At 42.0% G+C, this 21,788-nt stretch overlaps 1 protein-coding gene across 1 annotated transcript in view; it reads right to left on the minus strand.

Moving 5' to 3' along the window:
- AHI1 (Abelson helper integration site 1) overlaps positions 1 to 20,959 on the minus strand; it is a 142,221-nt gene extending 121,262 nt beyond the window's left edge. The window contains 8 exon segments of the mRNA XM_056853225.1: positions 1,438 to 1,620; positions 3,333 to 3,428; positions 9,024 to 9,216; positions 11,903 to 12,122; positions 12,951 to 13,129; positions 16,828 to 17,423; positions 20,372 to 20,493; positions 20,915 to 20,959. Coding sequence (XP_056709203.1) covers positions 1,438 to 1,620; positions 3,333 to 3,428; positions 9,024 to 9,216; positions 11,903 to 12,122; positions 12,951 to 13,129; positions 16,828 to 17,423; positions 20,372 to 20,493; positions 20,915 to 20,924 — 1,599 coding nt within the window. The 5' untranslated portion in view covers positions 20,925 to 20,959.
- Between the last annotated feature and the right edge of the window lie 829 nt (positions 20,960 to 21,788).

Consider the following 21,788-nt stretch of genomic DNA (forward strand, 5'->3'; position numbering starts at 1 on the left):
GATAGAAAAGGGCACAGAAACAGAAAAAATCAAATCCCTTCAATATTAGAACTTTGAGTGCCAAAGTATTTTTTAAATGTTAAAAAATGCTTTTCAGCACACTAAGGGTAGTTTTGAAAGAGGCAGTCATGAAAATAACCATGATACTGTGGTCACAGATGTGCATAAATTATTACAATTTTTAAAAAGATGTGCATACCTATGGCAGTATAATGAAAACCTTCTCAGTGTTCATGGTTTTCTAGATGGGGGGGGGCAGAGAAAAATAGGTACACCCAAAAAGTAAAGATTTCCCTTTGGTTTTGCTCCAAAGAGCCATCCAGAGCAAACCAGATTCAGCTGCAAACTCTGCTTTCGTGATCATCCACAATTAACCAAAAAATAACGTGCTATTAAGTACATTCTTCTATGCTGAATTTGTACTGCAAACAGTTTCTTTCAGTAGTACGCCTCCTAAGTTTCACATGGAAGAATGAAGAAACTGAAAATCCTTTTCTGCTGCCTTAACCTTCTATACAATTATGCTGAATATTAGACAATAGAAAAGTATTCAAAGTACCAGAAGATTTAAAATCTGTAATGAAGCCTACATGTTGCTGTTTCTTCACTACAGCTAGTCGCCTCGAAACAAGCATGCTAAAAATGGAGGCAAGAATTACCCTAGCCTCAATTTCTCTTTGGTTAAAGGCTCACGAGGCATCAGAGGGATTTTTACCACTACTTAGTTTGTACAATTATAGATCGACATGGTGGACATAGTCTATAATAAGAAGAGTCTTGGTTTTACACCTCAATCCCTCTTGGAGCAAAAAAAAAAAAAAAAGAGCGAGCAAAGCTTCTAGTTAGACAAAAGATCTTCGATATAGAAAGACAAACAGAGCTCATGAGTTCCCCAGCTTACTTGGCTCCCACTAGAACACGCTATCATCTAGCTCCAGCTAAATGTCTGTTATAGAGCTAAAGAAGCAAAGGAGAGCCCTAACCCTGGGAAGAGGGTCGGCCTTGCCTTCAGCAATCTTGGAGGGAAAGTATAGGAAGTTATCAAGATCTGAGTGGGGATGCCCTTGCAAGTCAGGTGAAATGGAAAGTATAACCCATGTTCTATTTAGGTGTATCTATTATGACAGAATCCGTCAGAAGCTAATTCTTCCTCTCATTAACACAATGGAATTTAGTCCGGAGGAAGAGAAAATGAAATTCCTCATATGGGAGGGAGACTCTCAGTGTTATTTGCCAAGTATTATGCTGCAGCAATTAAAATCCGCTCGGAAAAGGTGATAAGTGTTAATAAGGTTAATTTTAATTGATATATTTAATAATAAATCTCTCTCTCTCCCTCTCCCCCCCACCACAGCTAGTCACAAAGACAAGCAATTTCCCCTTGCATATATACAATCTTTGGTGAATTTTCATTCATGCATATGTAACTTCACTTACATGATCTGGAAGTTTAATGCCCTTTATAGTCACATACAGTGTTGAAGGGTAACGGTTTCTGGGACACCTTGCCCACCAGTCATAAACTTCCACAACATTCAGTTGTGTTCTGGATCTTAGAGGAGGACAATATAACTGAAGGCGTAGTTTCCCAACATTCAGAACTCCATTTGCACCTACAAGCTGAAAAAGGTGCAGTCTTTGAAGTCAAAAAGCCTAACTCAAAGTTATTGACTACTTTGGCACACTTAAATAACTGAAGGCAAAACAGTGTGATTCTGCAACGATCTAGAGCCATAATATTATCATTTGTCAATTGAAACATCCACCACAGATAGCAGATATAGATTGTTTTTATCCACAAGGATGCCCTCCCATCACATCACTGTCAAACAAATCACCTGATAACTATTAATGTAACTCACTGGTTGTGTTAACTGGCATTAAGAAACAATCCAGTGCAAGAATATCTGGTCATCTATGAGAACAGGGAAACAGCATCTTTGTCCATTTATTGCTGAACTAGATAAATGATAAAAGGATCTTCTGTTGATCACACGTCCTTGAACATGGTCATCTCCAACACAAAATGTAGCAGACGAGCACATACCATTCTGTTATGATATGATGGATACAGCAAACTACAGTTTCAGGTACTGGTGCTAAGCCAAACGGGTGGAGGGCATTTCATGACGAACATCTCCCTTCTTTGAACATGCACCTTTCATTTTAGCAAGGGGAAGTATGAAACAGGACAGAAATTATTGCCTACTCAGAGGGCAGGATGCATGTTCCTCACTCTGATTTGGCTTTGTGGCATCACTAAGTAGCCAAATCTGACTGGCTACCCAACAACACAGTGTTATCATGTTGCCTTCTTGATCTCTAACTGGCTGAAAATTGCTTTAAGAAGAAGGCCATGATTTTGCTGTTACTTAATGGTGCAGTAGCTGCAGACCAGGGAAAGAACCATCTGCAAATAGTGAAAAACATACAAAAAGGTATTCAATCAAGATTCGGTGGAATGAACTCCTCTCCCCCACCCTTCCTTTTCACCCCATCCTATATTAAAATTTGATACAAGACTATCATACACAGAAAATGTTTCTGACAACAGATATTCCACTTATGTAAATTTTATATAAAATGTGCTTACTACTGCTAAATGTCAAAGATCAGTCATTCTATCAAAAGATTCCTCAGATATACCTTTTACCTTTCTGAGCATAGAGAACCAGTCTGGTGTAGTGGTTAGAATGCTGGACTAGAATCTGAGAGACCCAGGTTCAAATCTCCACTCTTGCTTAGTGATCTTGGGCCTGTCACACATTCTCAGCCTAATGTACTTCACAGGGTTATTGTTGTGAGGATGAATTGGATGAGAAGATAATGATGTAAGCCACTTTGGGTCCCCACTGGGGAAAAAGTCAGGGTATAAATGAAGTTAAAAAGTAGTAGGAAAAAGAAATCCATCATATTTTATATATATTGGAGAAATGTGTTTATAGTTATTTGCTATTGTGTGTGTGTGTGTGTGTGTGTGTGTGTGTGTGTGTAAGCGCCGTCAAGTCACGGCCAACTTTTGGTGACCCTGTAGGATTTTCAATACAACAGACAAACAGAGATGGATTGCAATTGCCTGCCTCTGCATAGCAACCCTGGTATTCCTTGGTGGTCTCCCATCCAAATACTAACAAGGGCTGACCCTGCTTAGCTTCCTAGATATGACAAGATTGGGCTAGCCTGGACCATCCAGGTCAGGGCCTAAGGGCATTAGAAATACCTTGGTTAGCTTTACCACTAAATAAAAAACTGTTTCTATGATTATTTTTGATATGGTTTTATCTGGATGCCTCAGTAAAATATTTTCATTGTAAATAAAAAGATCTTAATACCTTTAGAAACGCCCAGCAGATTTTCCGAAAACCACTTTCCTGAATTTGAACATCAGAGTTGGCCTTTGCATCTCCCATGCTTAAAAAATCAAGGATCTGGAATTATAAAACATGTTGCGTATAACTTATATACACACAAAAATCATACCAAATATTTTGCAGACAAGAATATTCGTTTAGAAAGCCATTTAATGTGGCAAACTGATCTTCTGATAGTACTTCATCATGGTGAATTCTGAGATTTTGCATATAAACGATGTTGTACTTACCTGTAACTGTTGTTCACTGAGTAGTCCTCTGTGCAGGCACATATGGGTACTGCGCATTCACAGGCCAGCCATGGGGATTTTTCTAGATGGAAACCTGGAGACAGGCACTGCTCCCTCCCCACTCTGCAACGGCTCTTCCCATCTAGACAGCCACATGACAGAGGGGCAGGGAAGCAGCCATCCCTCAGCTCTCTCTTCGCCGCTGTGGAGCAAGAACCCAGACAAGAGCTGAGGCAGCCCACAGAAGGGAAGGAGGGAGTGATGTGTGCCTGCACAGAGGACCACTCAATGAACAACAGTTACAGGTAAGTGCAACATTGTTTTTCATTGTCATGGCCTCAGTGTAGTCCCACATGGGAGAATAGCAAGCTAATTAACACAGGAGGCGGGTGTGAGGCTGCACAGAGTAATCTTTATTTAAGAACATATTGTAATACAGCCTTGCCCAACACTGCATCAGCAGAGGTATCAACATCAATTAAGTAATGCCGTATGAATGTCATTGCAGATGACCATGTTGCAGCCCAACAGATATCCTGAATATCCTGCGCAGCAGAGAACGCCACAGAGGAAGCCTGTGCTCTCGTGGAATGGGCACAGAGTTGTACTGGACACTGTCTGCCTGTGACTGCATAGGGCGTCTGTATGGCCTGAGTTACCCAACGAGATATTGTCTGAGTTGTAGCAGATTTGCCTTTTTTAGGGCCCTTGAAACAAATAAACAGATTTGAGTCTACCCTGAATTGGGATGTGCTATTTAAGTAGAACAATAATGCCCAACGTACGTCTAATGTATGCAGGGACTGTTCAGTGGCATTACCAGGTGATGGGGAAAAAGCAGGCAAAGCTATGTTCTGGGATGTGTGAAATTTGGATACCTTAGGAAGGTGCTCTAGAGCTGTTCGAAACACCATTCTATCATCATACACCTTAAGGAACAGGAGGTCGTGATGCAAAGCTTTCAAGTCACTGACCCTTCTGGCCAAAGTGATCGCTACTAGGAATGCCATCTTGTAGGACAAATAATCTAAGCTACAGGTAGCAAGAGGTTCAAAGGGTTTATCCATTAACCGTGCCAAAACCAAGGTAAGACTCTATTGCGGGACTACTGGTTTCACTGGTGGGAAAAGATTATTCAAGACTTTGAGAAATCTTTTGCACAAAGGGTTGGAAAAAAGGGGAGCAGAATCCAATTCCTCGTGAAAAGCTGAGAGGGCTGTCAGGTGCACCTTAATAGAGGTGTTGGCCAAGCTGTTGTCTTTTAAAGATAGAAGATATTCAAAATCTTGAGGGAGTGAACAGGTAACCGGGTCTGGTGACCTTTGAGTAGCCCAAGAAGTAAACCTCAACCATTTGGAATGGTAGGATTTCCTAGTGGAAACCTTTCTGGAGGACAATAGTACCTCTGTGATTCTATCTGAAAATGAGGTTAGTGACGGATGAGCCAGACGGACAAATGCAATGACCGAATGTCATGGTACTTGACTGGTACCACTGAAATTAGATCTGGGGAGTGAGGAAGTGGGACATAAGTCTCCTTCGCCATCTTCCACAAGATTAGGAACCAAGGCCTTTTTAGCCAAAAGGGGGCCACTAGAATGATGGAAGACCTGTCCATTGCGATCTTGCCCAGTACCCTGCTGAGGAGCAGTATTGGGGGTGTGCATACATCAAGGACCCCTGCCAGCATATCTGGAAAGAGTCTCCTATGGACTGGGGGTCTGATGAGGGTCTTGAACAAAAAACTGGACATTTTGTGATCAAATGTGTTGCGAATAGGTCTAAAGTAGGTGTGCCCCATATGTCGAAAATTGGCTTTAGATACCAAAGGTTCAAGGACCACTCATGATGTACCATAATCTATCTGCTGAGAGAGTCTGCTGTTGTGTTTGATACACCTGCGACATGGATGGCTGCTATGGTAACATCATACAGAATCACCCAGACCCACAGTCTGATGGCTTCTGTGCAGAATTCGATGGCGCCTGTTCCACCCTGCTTGTTTAGGTAGTACATAGCTACTGTATTGTCTGTCACCACCAGTACTTTCTTGCCCTGAACGATATCTGCAAAAGAGAAAAGTGTGTATCTTATCGTGTGGAGTTTCAAAAAATTTATATGCACAGCAGATTCAGGGACAGACCAATGACCCTGGGCTATAAACATGCCTCAGTGTGCGCCACATCCACCCTGGGATGCGTCACTGAACAGGTGCAGGTCATGAGATTGTATGCCAAAGGGTACATCAGCCAGGAGATTAGGCTCATGAATCCACCAATCTAAAGATTTTAGGATTGAGCAGGGAATAGAGATTTTCTTCCATTGTGGGTCTACAATGATACGAAATTGCCTAAGAAACCAGTTCTGTAACGGTCACATTGGTAATCTGGCATGGGGTACCACAGCAGTGGTGGATGTCATAAACCCTAACAATTTTTGGATCTTGACAGCCTTTTGGAATCTGTTTTGTTTACAAACATTCACTAGATCCCAAACATTCACTAGATCCTCGGGGGGGGGGGGACAGCTTGCCCTCCTGGGAATCAATAATCGCCCCAATAAACTCCACCTTCTGTACAGGTTGTAGTTGAGACTTTTTGTGGTTAACTATGAAAGCAGTTGTACTGTGGCCTGTACTGTCTAGATAAACTCTCGGGGGGAAGGAGTGACCAAAAGCCAATCATCAAGGTAGGGGAATATGTTAGGACCCTAGGAAGCTAGGAAACCCACCACTTCCCCCACACACACACACATTTTGAAAAGACCTGTGGGGCCGGTGCCATGTCAAAGGGCAAGACATTGTATTCATAATGGCGTCCCTAACGTAGGTATTTTCTGCAAGATTTGTGTATTGCGATATGAAAATACATGTCCTTCAGGTCTAAAGCGGCAAAGAAGAGGCCTGGAGTCAGCAAAGTGCCGATCTGCGATACTGAGACCATTCTGAAGGACCTAGTGGTCATAAATTTGTTAAGGGCATGTAAATCCAGAATGAGACGTTTACCACCCCCTTTCTTGTCTACTAGGAAATACCTTGAGTAAAAACCCATTATGTATTTTATTTGGAGGAACCTCAGAGATAGCTCCTTTAGCCAGTAACTCGGAGACCTCCCCTATCAATTCTGGAGGGGAATGTACCAGGATCTTGGAAGACCACAGGTAGGCCAGTGATAGAATTCTAACACATGTGTGTGTTGTGTATTAAGTGCCATCAAGTTGCTTCCGACTCATGGCGACCCTATGAATGAAAGTCCTCCAAAATGTCCTATCTTTGACAGCCTTGCTCAGATCTTGCAAATTGAAGGCAGTGGCTTCCTTTATTGAGTCAATCCATCTCTTGTTGGGTCTTCCTCTTTTCCTGCTGCCCTAACACATTCTAACACATAACCAAACTTTATTATAGCTAAAACCCAGTTATCCATGGTAACAACAGCCCATTGGGCTGAACAGCAACAGGGACTAGGTCGGTCAGTCATGCTCACCCCTTTTTCTAAGAAGCCCTGTCGGGGGACTGGCAATCTTGTTTCCTCCCCCTATTCTAGGTGGGAATTTCTTTTGATCCGAGGATTTTCTTGGTTCTGAAGCTCCGTCGGTACTGATGAGAAGGTGATGACGAACAGGAACATTTCCTGCCGTGGGCCCATCAGCGCCAAGAATCACAGTGATGGTTCCAATAAGAGTCCCTTGAGTCGGTGTCAGAGGGAAAGTCAGGCTCCACAAATACTTTGTCCTCTGATGCAGAAAAATAGATCGCTCCAGTTGGTGATGAATGTCAGGGCAATCACTCGCGATGGAGCCAAGGAGAGGGGGACCTCCGGTGCTGAGGAGGTGTCCGTTTCCTCGATGGGGCATGGCGTCGAGAAGAGTGGGGTCTATAGGAACCCAGGGGAGAGGTGCTGTGTGGTTTTGAGGCAGCTGCCCTTCCCATCTCTTTGGAACTCCACAGCTTGGAAGAGCCTGTGGGAGACACTGATTGATAACTGTATGACGCTCGATCCTGCTCCTGTAGGGGTCTGTGTACCGTCTCCAAAAAGGGTGATCAGTGCCGAGGCAATTGGCTCCAACAAACAGAACAGGGTGGTACCGAAGACCAACGGCTGGAGGATTGCTTTGGAGAAGAATGATCGGAATGCTTCTGTGCCAAATGATCAGGCTGTTTCGATGGCGAGCCCATCTCGTCTGAGTGTTTCTTCTTTTTCGTTTTGTTATCAGTTGCCTCCAGAGCAGCTCTTTTTTGGTTCAGTTGAAGTCTTGTCCGATTTTGCAGACGCCTTGTCAGATTTGGAGGTAGGAGGAGTTGCTGAGGAAGGTGAGGCGCCTCCTGCTCTCTTCTTGGCCTTATCAGGCTTGAGGGAGCTCTCGTACAGAGCAGTGTTGAGGCGTGAAGCACGTTCTTGCTGGGCTCAAGGAGTAAAGAGGCCCCACGCCCGGCAAGCCAACGGAATACGGCCCTCCCCAAGGCAAAAAAGGCACTCTGAGTGTTCATCTAAATGTGCCATCTTCGTGCCACAAGATGTGCACTTTTTGAGAGGAGCCATCGAAGAAGAAAACAACTCACAGTTGTAAAGTCAGTAAGGGAAAAGAACCCGAAGCTCTCCACCCATGTCCTTTCTCCATGGTGGTGAAGAGAGAACTGAGGGATGGCCGCTTCCCCGCCCCTCTGTCATGTGGCCGTCTAGGCGGGAAGAGCTGTTGCAGAGGGGAGGGGGAGTAGCACCTGTCTCCAGGCAGAAGCTTTCCATCTAGAAAAATCTCTGCAGCTGGCCTGCACATAAACAGTACCCATGTGGGACTGCACAGAGGCCACGACAATGAATCATATATATAGAACCCAAAATTTCTACTGTACTTGATGAATCTCAGATCTCACTACTTGGGCTGCACAATCAGAAGAAACAAATAGGTACTGAAGGTTATGAGCAGAAGTGTTCTCAGAAGGGAAACTAGCAAAAGGGGGGACAGCTTAGGTTCAGGGTGTCCATCAGAGATCAAAGAAGCTTCTCAGCAACCCGTCCTCTGTAGCCTCCTTGTCTCCTTTCCAAGCTCCCAGATACCTCCTACAAAGCTGTTACATAAAAACTGGAAGAGTGGAATTTGAAAAGGCCATTAGACTCCCACCACTGCCTGATAGCCAACACGCAGCTGCCCCTTTAAATTTCGTAAAGATTTTAAAGTCTAATCAAAGCAGCTCTGCTGGGTCATACAGGAAATCTGAAGAGACTGAGAAGTCTGCTTGGCTCCAGTTTATACAATATATTATCATCATCAATCCAACATCACAGATGTCTGCAAATATCCTACTTAGCAAGCTCTTCAAGTACACTGTGTCACGAATGCCAAATAAAAATACAGGATACTTTCTAGGATTAAAGAGAACACAATAAATTGCAAACATTTATTGCCTCAAGGATCCATTCCTTACCTCAAAGAACAGGATTGTGCTTGGACTTCCTTCAGAATCTTGGAGAAAATAGTTGAAACGCTCATTGAATATAATCTGCTCCTCCCATTGTGGAAGTGTTGATTTAAACTGTCTGAAATCATATGGCTGGGTCATAATGGGAAGAATGTGCCCCACTTGCTCTTGTTCGTAGAAAGATGAAACTGATCGATTGCTGTATAAAAATAATAAATGCTTTTCAGTTCAATTCTATTTGATTTTGGTCAACAACAAAAATATCTACAATTTATGTAGATATTCATGCTACTGGGGGTAAAATAATTTTTTATGTTTCATTATCAACTGGCCAGGATGTTTCACTCTCTTTTTTCAACTATTCGAGGTTCAAACCACTGCTCAATAAAGTGAAAGAGAAAACATAACTGATTTTAACTCACAGACAATATAATTTTTTATATGGAATACATGATAATAATCTAAATCTTGGTGAATTGAGTTTGTATTTTTATCCTTACAGAAATATGATTTTTTCAGTGTTTTGTTCAACTATCATCATATTATTTTTTCTGGTTAAAAGATGACCCTTAGCTGACATAACAATGGAGGGAGGCTGCCTATCATACTGACTAAGAAGTTTTACATGTGAGTGGGATAAAATGCAACCCAGCACCCTTCATGTTTAGCTTCATGTAAAGTTTGCATAGGATTGCATCCTTCAATCTTATGAAAGTATAGAACTGAATTACTTCTCTCTTGCTTTCCTCTTGGCATTGTGCACATATGACAAGTCCCTTCAGAGATTGGTACTGTCACAAACCCTACTCGGTCCTCAGCCACCTTGCTCTACCCTACCATGTGAGTTTGCACCCTGTTGACACGTTTTTACTAAGAACCAAGGGGGTCTGGTGTTTCAAAAAGGTTCATTTTCCAACCTATCAAGGAACAAGGAACTCCTGCCCGCCCTTCTGTTTGGAATCTCTTTGGGATACAACCTGCAATCAGCAACAGGTATTATTTTGAACCTGGCTGCTTTCACAAGCCAGAAAATCTGTGTATGTGTGTGTATATACTGTGAGAGAGAGGTGGAGGGTGCATGGGCTGCCCCCCCTTCCTTCTCTGTCTATATCAGTCAGTTGGGGCCTCTCTCTATTTCAGCACCAGTTGAGCTCCGTTTAGTGTAAATGAGCAGCTGATGCAACATGAGTAGGATTTCTCTAAGCAGTCAGTTCACACCTACAAACGCACATTGTAATAGAACTTTAATGACTAAACATAAATCCTAGAAAATACAGATACTTGGGAACAATAAGTAGACAGAATTCTTTTTGGCAGAACATTCAACAACTCATTCTATATTTATAAAGAACCTCTACATCTGCCTTCCTAGGAATGGGTCTGCCTTTGATAACAGACTGGTCTCCGATCCTGACACCTGTTTTGAGTCCAATCATGACACAGAACTGTTTTATAGATTTTCCTGCACCCTGGGAGTTCCCTTTCTAACCCAATCAAAATTTAGGGGTGCAGGCTCAAAATTTCTCTCCCAGCCTGACTTCTGACCACAAGACTGGATTAAAAGAGTTTTGAAGGTGCTAAGGAGAAAATAGTAATGATACATCACATCCCCACCTTGAGAGCTTAGCCACATGGTGGGACTTGAGTCAGAGATACAGTTTACCTTCCCATCTTAATTGATCACTCTAACAGTGCAATACTAAGGTGAGTTACTCCAGTAACTCTGCACAGGATTGCACTGTAAACCTGTCTGTCCCCTCCTGCAATGTAACTTAATTGCTGCCTTCCTCACAGATAAGCCTGTCTTATTCTAAGAACACATTTATCCTTTAACAGGAACAACTTCATTTCCTGAATAGCCTCTTATTCACTTTGTCTCCCGATCCTACTTCATGGAAACCTTCGCATGCCCTTTCTGAATGTCCCAAAACCATCCACACAGAATAGAAACTCCTGGGATTGTATGTCTGTGCACCTGCTCTTTCAAGTAACACAAAAGCTGTTCATGGATGTTAGTTAGAATGGATACTAGTCATGCTGCATACCTATTCTCTCTGGTATCAGAGGAGCATGCCTATTATTTTGGGTGGGTGGAACACAGGCAGGATGGTGCTGCTGCACTCGTCTTGTTAGTGGCTTCCTAGAGGCACCTGGCTGGCCACTGTGTGAACAGACTGCTGGACTTGACGGGCCTTGGTCTGATCCAGCAGGGCCTTTCTTATGTTCTTATGTTAAAGCTCTCCTTCCTGTCTCTCTTCCCTTTACATTCTTACTGCTGAGCTGGATGGACATGCTATCGTCTGTTCTCTTACTGAAAAGAAACTATATTGGGTTGTGTCTTACCACTCCTTGGCAGACAGAAGAGGGATGAGGGGAGATCTCAATCTGATTCCCCTCCCCACTGCAATCCCCCCAACCCCATGCTGCTTTTTATCTAAGATGGTTCCCTTCCCACAGCAATGTCTTTTACAGGATCAAAAGTGGATGCTGGGGAACAGGAAAGCTGAGGGAAGGGAAGATCCACTTCCATTAGCAGAACAGTGATAGGCTACAAGGCATTATCACTTACAATTTCAGGAAAAAATAAAAACTTCTTCAACTTTTATCCTAAATTCAAAACACAAATTATGAAATTTGAAAATCATATTTTTGTACGAATTCTTACTCAATGTGAAACTTTAGGCAAAGACACACAAGTTCTAAGATAAAATGGAAGAGAGAACAATGTTGTAAGCCACTTTGGGTCCTCATTGAGGAGAAAAGTGTGATATAAATACCTAAAGAAATAAATAAGAAAAGAAACCAGAATTATTGAGATATAGAAATAACCCCCCTCCCCAAAAAGAGGGACATGAAGCCATGACAAGGAAAGTAAATGAAATCACCTATGCTCTTTCTTGACATAAAGACCAGTTTTCTGATCAGTCACATGAACCTTGACCATGGGATGGGATACCATGAGATCAGTTTTAAGTCGATCACTTTGATGGATGTAAACTCCCAAAACAAGGCTATCATCAAAAGCAGGTTTTGATTCTGGTGAAACACTTCTAGCAGCTACACATGGCATATTTTCTTCAGCATTTTCTATGTTTTCTTCTAATGCTAGGAATAGGAAAAAGAACACTTTATGTGAGAGTTAATTATCATTAAAATTAATCTGTGAAAACATTGTTATGAACATTAACCAGTTTTTTATATGTAATGCATTACAAAATAAGTTTAGTGTAACTTCATTGATTTGTTTATATGTATGCCTAAAACAAGTTACTGAACACTAAGCAGAAAATGAATTCTTTTCAATATGAAATGAACTAGTACTGAAGGTTTTATTTCTAAAAGGACAGCCAATTCATAGGCTATGAAACAGCCCCTGCATGAGTTGTCTCTCTCTCTCTTTTTTTTTTTTACAGGAATGGCACAGTTCTCAGAAGATGCTGAAATTTCCTTGAGCGGCTATTTAACACATTTCCAGTGCAGCCTCCCTTATTACTAGGTACCCTTCCAACTGAACTTCCATTTTACAACTGGTTGCATGTTGACGCCCCTACTGGATATTGTTATTCTTAATGTATGAACCAGCACATATTCAGAAATTCCCCTAAAACAGAGTTGAGATAAAATTACTCATTCACTAAGCTAACAACACATAGTTTGTTTTCTACCTAGATTGCACAATGCCCATGGCCAACAGGTCATCGAAATCATCCATCATAAGCTCATATTATAGTTTTGCATACAACCAGGTTTTGAAGGCATGCTGTGATGTACAAAACCCTACTTTGTGCATAAGCTGAACAATTCAAGCAAACCTGTTTCCGTAAGCAGTGTGATCTGATCTACAATAGCCTGTTGTAGCATGGGCGTGTCAACTGCTCCTTACTTACTGTCCTCTATGCTTGCTTAAGAGATAGAGAAGCAAGCCACGCAAACCTTTTCTAGATTTTCTTTTTGTTTTTTGCCCTTTAAATTTCTGTTTATCAGGGTCCCCATCCAGCTGTTCTTCCTTTTTTAACATGTCATTCTCTGTAGGAAGTTGTCCTTCCAATGATCTCTTTTTGATAGCATCTTCTTCCTTGGAGTCATTCTGTAGCTCAGAAAGGGACATTGCACTGCAATGAAGTAAGTTCCATCATTAGCAAGTGTATATATGGAGACATACACAAATCTCAAATGTCAATAAAATAGCAACTATAACCTGTGAAAGATACAGGTAAGGAATATTTCACCACCCCCTTCCCCTCCCCAGAAAAGTAGCTGAGTTTCAATAGAGGAAAAATATTGTATGGTCAGGATGGTGTCAAAACTCTTAACAATGCATAGCCCCCACAACCCTGAAAATTGACCCCCCCACACACACAAACACACACACCAGCTTCTGTGATGGAAGAGGTTTCAGACATGAATCATCCCTTCTTCCCAAGATAAGGTAAGCAATAAATGTGCAGGACTGGCTCTAGCAACAAGGCTGTAAGAGAGCAATAAGCCAAGAAGAGGTAATGTGGTAGGAGCCAGTCACCCTAATACTTTGACAATGAAGTCACAGCTCTATCCATTATGGGGATATCAGAGGAATACTACTATTGTTGCTAGGCAACAGACATATTCTCCAGTCTTGTGAAATATGGTTGGGAGGCAGCATTTTAAGAGCTAGTGGCAGCTTGGCCAATCAGCTTCATAAGCTAAAGTTTGCCCTGATGCGTGAAAGCTGAGCTGGGGAGGAAAAGAAGGAAACACGGGCAGCAAGCAGTTAAACCCCCTTCCCTCTATGTGAGGTCTGAGCAGAAGCACAGGCCCTTTTGCTACCTACTGGATCATGCCATGGTCCCTGTGAAAGATGGTTTCAAGTTCTGCCCTCCAGAAGCCTCAGCCAGTCACTTTTAAACACTGGGTTGGAATGTTGAAAAGACAAATATTGAAAAGCAGTTTAAATGCTGGCCAATTCACAGAGTTGAGGGTTGTTGGATTTTGGTGGGAGAAGGGTTAGGAGGTCTTCTGGTTAGGCAGGGAGTTCACTAGGGCCTTTAGATATTTTGAAGATGGGTAGGCTATGGGTGTTCTTTGCCCCAGCAACCCCCAAAGGAAGACCCAAGACACCAAGAGTGGGTTCAACTCGTTTAACTGTCTTCAACTTACATACAGTGAGGGAAAAAAGTATTTGATCCCCTGCTGAATTTGCCCGTTGGCCCTCTGATGAAGAAATGACCAGTCCATAATTTTAATGGTAGGTTTATTGTAGCTGTGAGAGACAGAATAACAACAGGAAAACCCCCAGAAACCCAGAAGACAAAAGTCAGCGATTGATGTGCATTATAATGAGTGAAATAAGTATTTGATCCCTTTGCAAAAGATGACTTAGTACTTGGTGGCAAAACCCTTGTTGGCAATTACAGAGGTCAGACGTTTCTTGTAGGTGGCCACCAGGTTTGCACACATAGGAGGTATTTTGTCCCACTCCTCTTTGCAGATCCTCTCCAAGTCAGTAAGATTTCGAGGCTGATGTGCAGCTACGCGAACCTTCAGCTCCCTTTACAGATTTTCGATGGGATTAAGGTCTGCAGACTGGCTAGGCCACTCCAGGACCTTAATGTGCTTCTTCTTGAGCCACTCCTTTGTTGCCTTGGCCATGTGTTTTGGGTCATTGTCAGCGCTGGAATACCCATCCTCGACCCATTTTCAATGCCCTGGCTGAGGGAAGGAGGTGCTCACCCAAGATTTAACGATACATGGTCCCGTCCATCGTCCCTTTGATGCAGTGAAGGTGTCCTGTCCCCTTAGCAGAAAAACACCCCCAAAGCATAATATGTCCCCCTCCATGTTTGACGGTGGGGATGGTGTTCTTGGGGTCATAGGCAGCATTCCTCCGCCTCCAAACACGGCGAGTTGAGTTGATGCCAAAGAGCTCGATTTTGGTCTCATCTGACCACAACACTTTCACCCAGTTCTCCTCTGGGTCATTCAGATGTGCATTGGCAAACTGCAGACGGGCCTGTACATGTGCTGTCTTGAGCAAGGGGACCTTGTGGGCTCTGCAAGATCTCAGTCCTTCATGGCGTAGTGTGTTACCAACTGTTTTCATGACGACTATGGTCCCAGCTGTCCTGAGATCATTGACAAGTTTCCCCCGTGTAGTTCTGGGCTGCTTCATCACCGTTCTCATGATCATTGCAACTCCACGAGATGAGATCTTGCATGAAGCCCCAGACCGAGGGAGGTTGATGGTTAGGGTTAGGATTGTCACCTTCTCACCAAGCTGCTTGGCAATAGTCTTGTAGCCCAGTCCAGCTTTGTGCAGGTCTACAATCTTGTCCCTGACATCCTTGGACAGCTCTTTGATCTTGGTCATGGTGGCTAGTTTGGAATCTGATGGATTGATTGCTTCTGTCGACAGCAGAACCCTAACCCTAATCTGGCTGGTTGATAGGGGATCAAATACTTATTTCACTCATTATAATGCACATCAATCTCTGACTTTTGTCTTCTGGGTTTCTGGGGTTTTTCCTGTTATTCTGTCTCTCACAGCTACAATAAACCTACCATTAAAATTATGGACTGGTCATTTCTTCATTAGAAGGCAAACGGGCAAATTTAGCAGGGGATCAAATACTTTTTTCCCTCACTGTAAATGGCTGATCTACATCACTGCTTATTTCACTGTTTATAAGCTGTGATGTGGAGGGAGGGCTGCACTAGGCATCCCCATAGTTTGCCTTCTGGACAGATCCACCCCAGCTCCAAACTCCCCCCCATGTTTTTGCCGGCCTTGCTTATCACCGCATGTGCAGAGAGGTGCCCAGCTTCATCCCTCTCCATTGATGTGCCGCAAGGCTACTACCAGGTTCAAAAGCTGCTGCCCAACACCATGGGCACAGGGGTGCACATTGGGCGGGGGGTGTCTGGCGGGGGCATTTGCCCCTAGTGTAATGAGTGGAGGCGCCTGCGCAGGCATGGAGAGCGTGGGCATGGGCAGAAGGTGCACCACTGAGACACAGGTGCAGCTGCCCACCCACAGCTTGACAGGTGTGTGCCCTACCCAGTGCTCTCCCTCCCTTTTTGTTTCTGCCTGGGCGGCTGTCACACCCCCTGCCTGGCACATTTGTCTCTGCCCCATCACCTGGCTCCAGCACACGCGTGCGTGCCGCACACCCATTCTCTCCCCCTTGCCCCCTGCCCCAGGCACTCCTTCTCCCAGCTCCGTGCCTGCAGGGGCGTCCCTTCACAGAGAACCCAGTTGCAAGGCATGTGATAGCTTGCCAATTACCCCTACCTATCCATACGAACCCGTCCTACGCCTGCCACACACAGGAAAGCACCCTGAGACATCTGCATGATGGAAGGCGGATCTGAAACAGGCCTTTTATGTCACACAGGCCTTGACTAAGATGAGCCAGGTAAATGTCACACCCATCCTCAGATAGGTGGACCCCATTGTTTCTATACAGATGTGGCATATTGTGGTGGATGAAAGGCTGGGGTACCTTAGTAACTGTTTAAACGTGCTTAATAACTGTTACACTTTCTCAGACCCCAGCTCTCCAGTAACATTGTTACTATAATACTGAGAGGGCTAGAGAAAAGGAAAACAAAGAAACAGTCAAGTCATGCATACCACTGAAATAAACCCGTTTCTTAGTTGTTTTTATCAAGTCTACCATGTGGTTCCTTCAAGCCTATAATCCCCTCATAATAGGCCACGTGAATGCCAGGTGGCACCCTGAGTCCAGGCACTGCCCTCACTGAGGACTAGAAGACAAATAGTTGTTGTTGAAAATTTACATTCCACACTGATTATAATCATTTGCCACCATACCTTGTTTCAGGCTCAGATATAACTGGCACTTCTTTTTTCTTTTTCTTCTTTTTGCCCACTTCATTGTTCAATACCACTTCATCGCTCTGAACATGGGAGGTGAAGTTCGACATCTGTTCTTTAAGTTTCTTTTTAATTTTCTTCTTAATTGCATTTGCCTCCTCCTTAGCCATTTGCTGCTGATAGGCTTGAATTAGCTGTTCTTCCTCATCTACTTCCAATCTCTCTCGCACTTCATTCAAGGCACTTCTTATGTTGCTGTCCCCTTTTTGATGAGGTACATCTGCCTGGAATACACTTTTGGTTTTTTTCTTTGAAAAAACATGAATCTGTTTTTCAAAACGGTCCAGTGTAGTTTCATACAGGTTTTCTTCCTCATTAAGTTGTTCTTTTTTCTTCTCGATAGACCATGTTTGCTTTCTTTCCTCTCCACTGGTAACATTATTATTTATTTTTTCTGCCACCAAGGTTTTATCTCTGAGCTTGTTTTTTGTAAACCGTGGGCTCCTTTCCTCTGGGATATAAGTGTTGTTTATAATTACCTCGTCATTTTCACGTTCTTTAGTTAGATCAAAGTGATTTTTGAACGTCGCAAGCTAAAATCAAAACAAGACAATGAAAAGCATCTATCTGTTAATTATAAACATCTACATTATTACATTAATATTTTTGTATATGACTAGTTTTACACATTTACAGTAGATAATGAAAGTCTAAGTGAATCTTAATTAATTTAAGGAAGAGTTAACAGATGATATTCATACAACACATGAAAAGGTTTCAGATTTAGGAAGCCTTTTTACTATAGCATTTCAAACATATTGTTAGAAGAATCCCTTACATGTATTCTAGAATCTTTGTGAAACTGTTTTGAATCCATATGTCAGCCAGCCATATACTTAAAACAAGCTAAACCTAACAATCATGCCATGTTTGGTTCTGATGGTCACTGACCACACACATTATCTCACTGAAATAATGTTTAATAGAACACATTCACAATTTAAAAGCTGGCAATAACTAACTTATTTTTAAAATTTTATTTATGAACACCTATTTTAAATACAGCCAATTTGTAATCTGACCATTTTACAGAATTGTAATGTTATTTTTTTAGGCTAGCACAATTGCATAACAACCCAGGTAGATTTTTAAACCTAGGTTTGAAACTCCATAATCTCCCTAGAAAGATAGCTTGATGCCCCTGGGGACCCCCATTTTGTTACCGCTTATTCTCCCTTTTGTATATGTGTACACTTGACTGTGGGCCTACAATTGATAGAAGGAGCCTGAATTAAACTTATATCAAACAGCACTTAGTCATGCCAAGGAGGAAAGGAAAACAGGGCAGATCCTCTATCAATAATGCAAAAACCTACCTTAAGAGGGATTCGATCAAGGGCTATTTCCCCCAAATACCTCAGAGTCTCCTCCTCCCAGACAGTTTGATCTCAAAAAACAACCTCAATTTCCAAAACAATAAGCAACAGTCGATTCCAGCAATTTACTCGGTATTTAAACGACTGCGCATGAAGGTTCTAGTCCTTCCTCAATCATGATAAATATCCAGCTATAGAACTAACTTCCCAATCTCACCAAGTGAACATTTTGGATACTTCCCATGCCCAAAAAGAAAACTCCCCTCTACCAGGCTGGCTTATCCTCAAAATATCACCTTTTTATTATTCCCACATTCTGAAGCCAACATCCCATTCCCCTTCCTTAGTCTCAGCAAAAGTGTATAAGAAGTTACCCCTCAGCCCCAATATTTGTAGCCAGTTTGGGCCTCACAATTGGCCTCTCACTTCTCTGCATCTCCTTCCCCTGCCTGGTCAGTTTCAGCTTCCCACACTGCTTCTTTGCTACCAAGGACAACCCCCCTTTCTCTCCATATGTCTCTTCCCTACTTCTTTCAATTTTATTTCCCAGTAGGTAGGCAGTTTTGCCAGGGAAAGGTTTTGTGTTGTATTTACTTGACACTTATCTTTCTGTAGTTTTAATTTTGCTCTACCATTCTGCTTAGATTGGAGGGAAGAGAGCATGGTATAGCCTGATCTCGTCAGATCTCACAAACTAAGCAGGTTTAGTTTCTCCTTCGTTTGTGTGGTGTTTTACTAAGGATAGCAGCAAATGTGCACTTCAGGAAGTGACAACAGATTGGTGAGGGAAACTGTGTAGAAGAGAAACTTATACTGGAGTTCAGAGTATACAGGTACTTATGTGAATGAATAATCCTCTTGTATAACTAAAACGTTTAGAATTACCAACTCTGGGTTGGGAAATTTCTGGAAATTTTCAGGGTGGGGCCTGAAGAGGGCAGAGTATGGGGATGAGAAGGACCTCAGCAGGGTATAATGCCATACTGTCCACCCTCCAAAGTAGCTATTTCTCCATGGAAATTGACCTCTGTTGTCTGGAGATCAGTTGAAATTCTAGGAGACCTTCAGGCCCCACCTGGAGGTTAGCAACCCTAATGGTTATATTGTTTAAACTCTCCCAAAGTAGTTGTAAGAGATTGAAATATCATGAATGAGAAGCGATAGGAAGGAATTCTAGTTTCTTTTGTCATTTTATTATTAGAGCCCTCTGCGATTTAATTTTTAAGTTGTGTCTAGTCTTGATTCTGGAAATACAATTTATATAGGAAAAAAATACTAGGTGTGTTCCACAACACCATTTGTAATAGTCTTGACTTGAGCCTGAGCTCTAATAAGGGGTTATTACTCTATGTGACTTAACAGTTTACTGAATCCATCTTCAAGTCACTATAGAATGTAATTAACCTTACCTGATGTCATTAGTTACTGATAAAGTGGAAGAGCTGTCAACACATCTACCACTGATCACATTTTCCTAGTTACTAGCATGGCATTGTGCAAGATTTCTTGCATTCTAAGGTGACAGAGATACTAATCAACTAACTAGTAAACCACTGGCATCCAATCTTCTCTCTCAATGTGAGTATTAATAATACAAGACACATAAAAATTACAAAGGATAAAGAATAACAATGGCCTAACTGTGTGTTATGTACTTCAAGTAGATTCTGAATTAGGCAACCCTATGAATTAATGACCTCCAAAACATCCTACCAATAACTGTCTTGTTCAAGTCTTGAAAACTGAAGGCTGAGGCTTCCTTTATTGAGCCAATCCATCTCATGTTGGATCTTCCCCTTTTCCCACTTCAACATTTCCTTAGCATTACTGTCTTTTCCTATGAGTGTTGTCTTCTCATTATGGCTTTGCTATCTCCACCATAAACAGGGAGGTATCAAGTTTTGAATCTGACAGCAGTTTTTAATATAAACATTTTGCATATGGGCACTAACAGACAAATTAAATCGGGAAAGAAACAAAGGTGAAGGCTTATCATTCTTGTGACACCATCTCTCTCCTGAGAAACAGACCCTACAGAGAATGACTTGAATTTCTTCACGCTAATTACGGCATTTTGTTCACAAACACTAAAAAATAAAGCTCTGTTCAAAGCTGTCCACTGTGAGTTTGTAGATCTACAAACATTCATCATTCACCCAACTCACCACAATATTTTCCTGAGTGCTTAATGTTTTCCTCTTTGATTTCTTTTTATCTGTTAGCCCAACGTGACTTCTGAATATTTCTTCAAAGCGAACCTTGGTTTTAGCCTTGGCCTCACTCTCCACTATAAAGATCAGGCAACAATTAAAAAACTTCAATTAATTTGTTACAGGTGAATTTGACCATCAGCACACTGATCCAGTGATCCTCCTTCATGCGTTATATGGACGTTATGTGCAGGCAGGGAGCACAGAAAGCAGGTCGTGCCCTGAAGGCCCTACACCCATTTTCTCTGCACTAAAGAGGGAAAAGTCATTTGCAAAATGGGTCTGCAGTTCGATTTTCACATATGCAAGATGTTGAAGATGGGGGCATTATGGGAATATGGCACAGGTTCACAACAAGCTACCATGTCTTAAAGTGAACATAGGTTTTGCAAGCAATAAGAAAACATCATTGTCAGATAAAATTTACCAATACACATTATTCACTGTGAAAGCTGTTTAAAATGCTATTAACATACATAATACACAAAACATTCTCACCTGCTGGCATTTTCAGGTCTTTATCAAGAGCAACTCAACTTGTTTGTCCAAGTTCTGTATTTGACATATAAAAACAGGATATGTTACAGGATGCTAATGACAACAACTGATATAGTACAATTAAGGACAAACTACTGGCTATATTACAGGAATATTTTGAAAGCATATTAATTTTGTTTATATAATTCATCCTCAGAACCATCATTCACGATTTTGACTACATTTTATCACTTTACATTAGAACAACAACAATCTCAGGGCCTTGGATGGCTAAACCATTCTCCTGGGCTGCTAAGTGTGCTACGGAAGTGCCCCCACACTACTGCATGACAAAGACTGTTGTTACAGGAGAAATTCAAAAGATGTTTGTTATATGGAATGGGAAAGGTCTGCTCTTCCATGAAAAAAAATCAAAAAAATATCGTCACAGAATACAAGCAACTCTCTGGATCCTAAATAACCCAGTTCCTCTATTTGAAATTAAATAACTTATTTTCTGTCATTGGCCGTGCAATCCTAAACAGAGTTACACTTTTCTAAGCCCACTGAAGTCTATCCTGCCTTTACGATTATAAAAAGGCCACACAAACAACTAAAAAAATAATGAAATCGTTTTTAAAAAAATCAGTGAATAGTTTGGCTTAAAACATACACAATAAATCAAATAATCAACAGCAAGCAAGCAAAATTCTCAAACCCAAACACTTTGATTTTTTAAACTGTTAATTAACGTTTTGATGATCAAAAGAAAATGGGTCTAACACAGGGTGATTCTTATTTTGCTTTGTAACCTCCAGATGGTGGCTGGCGATCTCCTGCTATTACAACTGATCTCAAGCCAATAGAGATCAGCTCACCTGGAGAAAATGGACGC

Source organism: Euleptes europaea, chromosome 7 (genome assembly GCF_029931775.1).
Source record: "Euleptes europaea isolate rEulEur1 chromosome 7, rEulEur1.hap1, whole genome shotgun sequence".
Lineage (NCBI taxonomy): Eukaryota > Metazoa > Chordata > Lepidosauria > Squamata > Sphaerodactylidae > Euleptes > Euleptes europaea.